Genomic DNA, 6,552 nt, shown 5'->3' on the forward strand with positions numbered 1-6,552 from the left:
ATGATAATAATAATAATAATAACTATGCACCCGTTTGTAAGGAAGCTTGTAAATTAACTAATTTCTCTATCACTGAGAAAGTCTGTCAGGTCACGTGACAAAAGAACGAACGACTCGAGAGATGAACTAATCAATTCTCTTTCTGGCTCAGACTGCATTGGTTAAGTGTATGGGGCTGTCACGTGATGAACGAACGACTCAAACCCGAAGACTTGTCAGATAAGAGGTGAGGTGAGCTAATCATAGACTGAAGACCCAGGTGAACAATGAATTAATCTTTTCTGTTTCTTATAGCATTATAGTTTTTTATTGTTTGTAGTGTGATCAACGTTTGCGTAAGTAGTAGACGTGTTAGGGAAGTAACACATAACATTTTTTTTATTATATTTTGCTAAAATGAACGAAATGACTCGAAAAAAGATTCGTTCATTTTGCTGAACGAGACTCAATGGTCCGAGTCGGTAAAATGATCCGAACTTCCCATCACTACTTCACACAAAACTACCATCATATACACGCTGAAACAAAGTAAAACTGAAAAACCTGCCCCACAACCCGTCAAAATAAAAGTCTGGTTTAACTTGAAGAAATTATGACAGAAATACACTACTATTGTATACTAAAACGTACTTCTAAAAGAAGTGGCAAAAACATTAATATTTCTAGGGAATATCATACAACCAAGATATTCTTTCATCCATGTTTTAATTTTTACACTTCTGTTGTGCCTCAAATGCAATGTTTTTTGTAAATTAATTGTTCACATTTTATAAGATCAATGAAATTTATTTATTATTTATTATTCATTTCACAATTTTTTTTGATAAACTGTATTGTATTGAATGATAAAATCCAGGAAAACAATAAAAGGAAAACCAAAATTTAGGGGAAAATAAAATAAAATGTAATGGGGCCTTATATCAAAATGTATCTTACTCTAAGTTTAACTGTGAACAAAAAGTTTTTGTAAATACTGATATCATATGATATGGGAAAAAAACATCATTATAATATGTTTGGCCATATCACCCAGCCCAGACTCTGACAACAACTATTGTATATTGATAATAGTTCACTCTTATTTAAAAAATATCAACAAAACTGACCAGTATTTAAGTCTCTTAATTGTCTTTGACAGCTCAGTCATTTACTCGAGTCACTGCAGCACTGATAAATGAGCACAATCTAAACTCTATACATCTAGATCTAAAACCAGACGATTTTTGATATCCAGAAGATATCAGTGTTATATATATCATCATATTACCCAGCTCTAAAACTGCAGAGAAACTGTACATGACCAAGTGTGTTTTCAAAGGAACATCATCTACTGAATTTCCTGCTTGTTTTAATGGATCTGCTTGTTTAATGAAGCGAGCGTGTCGATCAGAGGTCAGAGGTCAGCGTGTCGATCAGAGGTCAGCGTGTCGATCAGAGGTCAGAGTGTCGATCAGAGGTCAGAGTGTCGATCAGAGGTCAGAGTGTCGATCAGAGGTCAGAGGTCAGTGTGTCGGTCAGAGTGTCGATCAGAGGTCAGTGTGTTGTGATGACTGACCTCAGCGTGGAACTGGACGGCTTTACTGTCACACATCTGCAGCTGAGAGGTGAGCTCTGACACACGGCTCATGTAATGATGCTTGATCAGATGTTCACGAGACTCCTGATCTGCAGCCTACGGCACACAAACATCATCAACACCTCATGATTCATATTCATACAGCAGGAGTGAGTGTGCAGATACGGTTAATGAACATGAATACATACGCTCTCGCTGCAGGGAGTGATGGTCAGCATCCCGATCTGACAATACAGACACATCATTACACATTACAGACAGAATAAACATTTCAATAATGCCTTTACTTTACATCCAGTAATATTTGATAACAGATAATATAACCTGTACTGCACAACCTGGTTTTAAACACAGTTCAGTTCACATTACCTTCTAATGGACATTTTAAAAAACTACTACTAGTTTTTGACACCTGCAACAAGGAAACAAGACACATGAACTCTGTGACACACATAGGAAATATGAAAGATTTTAAATGAAATTGAACTGAGCTGAACACAGACTCCAGTGTTTTGATTGGTCTTGAGTGGATTCCCCACTAACTCAAACTCCTCTGATTGGCTACTGCGTTCAAGAGCTCATGTCTGTGATTGGCTGTGACAGCAAACAAAGTTTCTTCAGAGCGCAAACACAATACACTGTGATGAACTCCACTGAAAAGGTGTTTGCCCTTTGAATTAGGGATAGGGGAGCTCATACGGCTTTTTGGCTAGGTTTAAAGGAACAGAGCACTTTTGAAGGATGATCACACCAAATGTCTCAACAGTGCTTCAGACTGCTTCAAAGTGATTCTCAATCAATGCACATTTATGCCAAGCGATTTCTTATGAACTCGAGTTGATGAATTATGACAATGTCTACTTTATGGCCTTTATATAATGTTTTAGACGGTTGTAAGAATGCATATTTTATCTATCATCTGAAGGATCAGCCCGCAATAGTATGGGGGGGGGGTATTATTGGTAACAAAATTAATTGTATTTAATTTTAATTTAATTTCCATTTCATTCCTAGTGAACTATTGTAGTTTCTGGCTGGGATGCTTCCCCACAGGAAGAAAAGACAGAACATTATTTGACACATATTATTCAATATATAGATTTTACTAGTATCAGTGAAATCTGTGTCCCATTCACTGAGAGAGACACTGTATGACAAAGTAAGGAGAACTCTACCATTGAAATGCTGTGATTTTGCATAATTTACAATGCATATAATAATGCATAATATTAGTATGTACTTAAATGTAATAGTAGCCTATGTAATTAAAATGAATTTCAATAAATTTAAATATTGTTAGAAATCACACATTATTTGTTACATGTAGACCATTTTTGTGCCGTGGGTAATAGGAGGATTTTCCACCCGGCTACCTTTCAAACCTGTGGGAAGCACTGATACAGCTCACCAAATCAGGCTTGTGCTGTGTGTAAGCTATTGTGCAACAATTACACGATTGTCAAAACAAAAATGCACTGCATGATCAAACATTTAGGTGAGATACATATATATTTTTAAAGAAAATGTCAAAAAATGCCCCCCTCCACCCCTCAAATAAAAAACTCCCCCTCACAAGAGTCACCTAAGAGGGGAATTCGTTTTCAAAAATGAAATTCAAGCCCTGAATAAATGTCTAAAAATCCTGATTGGAGTGTGACTGTAAATAATTCTACATGATAAAAAGAAGGCTTTGAAAAGATCAGTATCAGTGATCGTATCGGCCTCAAAAATCCTGATCGGAGCACCCCTAATCAGGGATGCACCCAATGTTCAGCAACTGAAATTATTGGCCGAAAATAAGCAAATAAATTGTCCTGAACAATAACGTGATGCGATCAAATAGAGGCACGCAATAATGACGCCAAAACCACCGACGGCGAGAGACTGTTTAGCGCTGCATCTCATGTCTCCGATGAGAAGAGGAAGAGTGGTTACTGTGTGATGATTGAAATCACCAAATAGCCTTAAACTATTAGTACATAAACTGCAGAACGTTATGTTTCCTAATACACGCGTGAATAGCATGTGTTCTGACAGTGCGGCGCTATCTGCTCGTTAGCCAGGGTTCAAAACCTGCGCTGACACAGTGTTACACGCCAGCTGCTCAGTCAGGTGAAAAAAAACTGGCAAGATACATGGTGGAAAAAAATGTGAAAAACCATGTGGGGTATTCGGCCTGCGGCCCAGTGTTTCATTTTGTTCTGCTTCGGCTTCAGCCAAGAATTGCCATTTCGGTGCATCCTAACTTTGAATAGCATGGCGTTTCTTGTGTTACACATGTTAAGCATTGCTCCTGAAGAGGACTAGTGTATATCTGTGCTCTGAAAGCATGATTCTCCCGCTGACGCCATGATCTGATGAATGACCTGACGTGATTTAAAAGATGATAAAGCATGCTTACTAATGAAAGTGTAAGTGTAATCTCTGTTATGGTTATCTGAGGTTTTAACTTGTTACTTTATGTTTATTGCACATATGATTTGTTCTGTTTGGATGGAAATGCATGATATGAACTTGTATAATGCACTGAATGAATATGGGAATATATTTTGTTTTGCCTGCTTTTGTTCATTAATGATCAATGAGACTGAATGAAGAAAGAACAGGATTTTATGGGGATCATATAAAAGTGGTGATTAACTTCATTGAGTAGATTCCTTAGCGCAGTTTAATCTATAAATGACTGAATGATTAATTGTAAACTATCCGTACACTACCAGACTGCACAGCTCTTTAAAAATGAAAGCATCAGAACACACAGGAGTGTGGGAGAGCTGAGAGATGAATGTGTGTGTCACTCACCACGCTGCTGTCCTGAAGGGGCTCTGGAGCGTCAGCACACTCGGGATCAGGGCCGTCTGCGGCGCTGTGTGTCTCTGCTGGACCTCCGTCGGTGATCTGAGCCTCCAGCTGAGCGATGCGCTGAGTCTCCTTCTGCAGACGCACCTGCCCCAGCTGAGCCTCCAGCAGCCAGTGCTCCTTCTCCTGCTCCAGACGAGAGATCTTCTCCTGACTCTGAGCCACCTGACGAGCACACGCACCGTCAGACAGACAGACAGACAGACAGAGAGACAGACGGTCTGAGACGCGTCTGCACATATACCTGCTGCATGAGTCCCTCTCTGCTCTCCGTAGAGCTCGTCAGAACTTGTCTGTTTGCTAACGCTTCTCTGTACGAAACAGACTCTGACCGCACCTGAACACATGAAAACACAACTCTCAGTCAAGTGAACAATACAACGACTCGATTCACTGCGTCTGAAGACTGGACTGCACACAAACATGGGTTTAGAGTCCCGCTCTGCTTTTATCTCCTCCCTCTCCCCCAATTCATGCTAGTCATACTTTTTCAGGTCAGAAACGATGAAAATCTGTATAACTATGTAAAAATCCCATCCTGTGTGGGGGTCTCATGACTGCAGAGCTCTGCTTTAGGAGTCCAGACGTCTGTGTGTGAGTGATGAAGACCTTTCTGATGGTGCTCATGTAGGTGGCAGCATGTCTCTTGTTCTCCATCACGCTGTCGGCCTGTCGCGGGTTTAGGAAGCATCCTCGCGGACTGTAGCCGGGACACGATGCCAAGAAATCCAGGTTGTTGCTGAAGAAAGTGGCCATCTGGAGGAGATATTATAACTGAATGAAGAGGAGCACAGCGCTGCGTGTCAGAGGTGTGTGTCTGTGTGAACTGTGTGTGTGTGTGTGTGTTAGAGATGGTAAGATTCACTGATTCGCTCAGTGCATCGGCATAAAAGTTAACGATGTGATGCATCGATTTACAAAAAGTGTGCATCGGATATAAGTTGACATTTGTATCACAATGCATCTTTTCCAACTAGTGCTGTCGATTAATCACATCCAAAATAAAAGTTTTTGTTTACATAATATATGTATGTGTGCTGTGTATATTTATTAAGTATATATAAATACACACGCATGCATGTATACAGGTGCATCTCAAAAAATTAGAATATCGTGAATAAGTTCTTTTTTTTGTGACTTGTTTCAAAAAGTGAAACTTTCATATATTCTAGATTCATTACATGTAAAGTAAAACATTTCAAAAGATTTTTTGTTTTAATTTTGATGATTAGAGCTTACAGCTCATGAAAGTCAAAAATCCAGTATCTCAAAATATTAGAATATTTACATTTGAGTTTCATTAACTGACGATCCCTACAGTATAAATTCTGGGTATCTCTCGTTCTCTGAAACCACAATAATGGGGAAGACTGCTGACTTGGCAATTGTCCAGAAGACAATCATTGACACCCTCCACAAAGAGGGTACTGGAATCTATAGGATATTTTCAAGAGAAAGATGAGAAACAGTGGGTCCGAGCTCAAGACTCAATAGTGCTGTAAGCTATAATCATCAAAATAAAAAAAATAAAAAAACCTTTGAAATGTTTCACTTTACATGTAATGCATCTAGAATATATGAAAGTTTCACTTTTTGAAATAAGCTACAAAAAAAAGAACTTACTTTTTCACGATATTCTAATTTTTTGAGATGCACCTGTATATTTCAGAAAAATATATGTTTATATATTAAATATATTTATAATACAAATTATATGAATATAAATATAGACATATAAATACATGTAAATATTTTCAAAATATATACTGTGTGTATTTATATATAGAAAAAAAAGAATAGAGCAAGCTAGTGTTAGAGGTCTTTTTTGCTTTTGTTAATTGTATAATAAATGGAGAAAAAAAACAGATACAATACAAAAAGATTAGAAAGCAAGTGTTAGAAAACAAGCAGCAAATGAATAGAGTGCAAGTCTAAAAGGGACAAGTTTTTTTTTTTTTTAAGAATAGAATTAGAATAGAGAGTGCTAGAGTTAGAGGGTCAAATAAAGATGGAAGAGATGTGTTTTTAGCCGATTTAGGGATTGAGTTGGGCAGGTCATTCCACCATAAGGGAACATTTAATGTAAAAGTCTGTGAAAGTGATTTTGTGCTTCTTTG

The 6,552-nt window shown here is 37.9% G+C and overlaps 1 protein-coding gene across 1 annotated transcript in view; it reads right to left on the reverse strand.

Moving 5' to 3' along the window:
• Positions 1–6,552, reverse strand: part of ppp1r21 (protein phosphatase 1, regulatory subunit 21) — a 30,638-nt gene that overhangs the window by 6,545 nt on the left and 17,541 nt on the right. Inside the window, exons 12-16 of the mRNA XM_016523479.1 lie at positions 5,045–5,191; positions 4,680–4,772; positions 4,379–4,600; positions 1,765–1,800; positions 1,556–1,672 (exon numbers count right to left, since the gene is read on the reverse strand). Of these exons, the coding sequence (XP_016378965.1) occupies positions 1,556–1,672; positions 1,765–1,800; positions 4,379–4,600; positions 4,680–4,772; positions 5,045–5,191 (615 nt within the window). The remainder of the gene's footprint in view (positions 1–1,555; positions 1,673–1,764; positions 1,801–4,378; positions 4,601–4,679; positions 4,773–5,044; positions 5,192–6,552) is intronic.

This window comes from Sinocyclocheilus rhinocerous, unplaced genomic scaffold (assembly GCF_001515625.1).
Source record: "Sinocyclocheilus rhinocerous isolate Xijiao unplaced genomic scaffold, SAMN03320098_v1.1 scaffold1381, whole genome shotgun sequence".
Lineage (NCBI taxonomy): Eukaryota > Metazoa > Chordata > Actinopteri > Cypriniformes > Cyprinidae > Sinocyclocheilus > Sinocyclocheilus rhinocerous.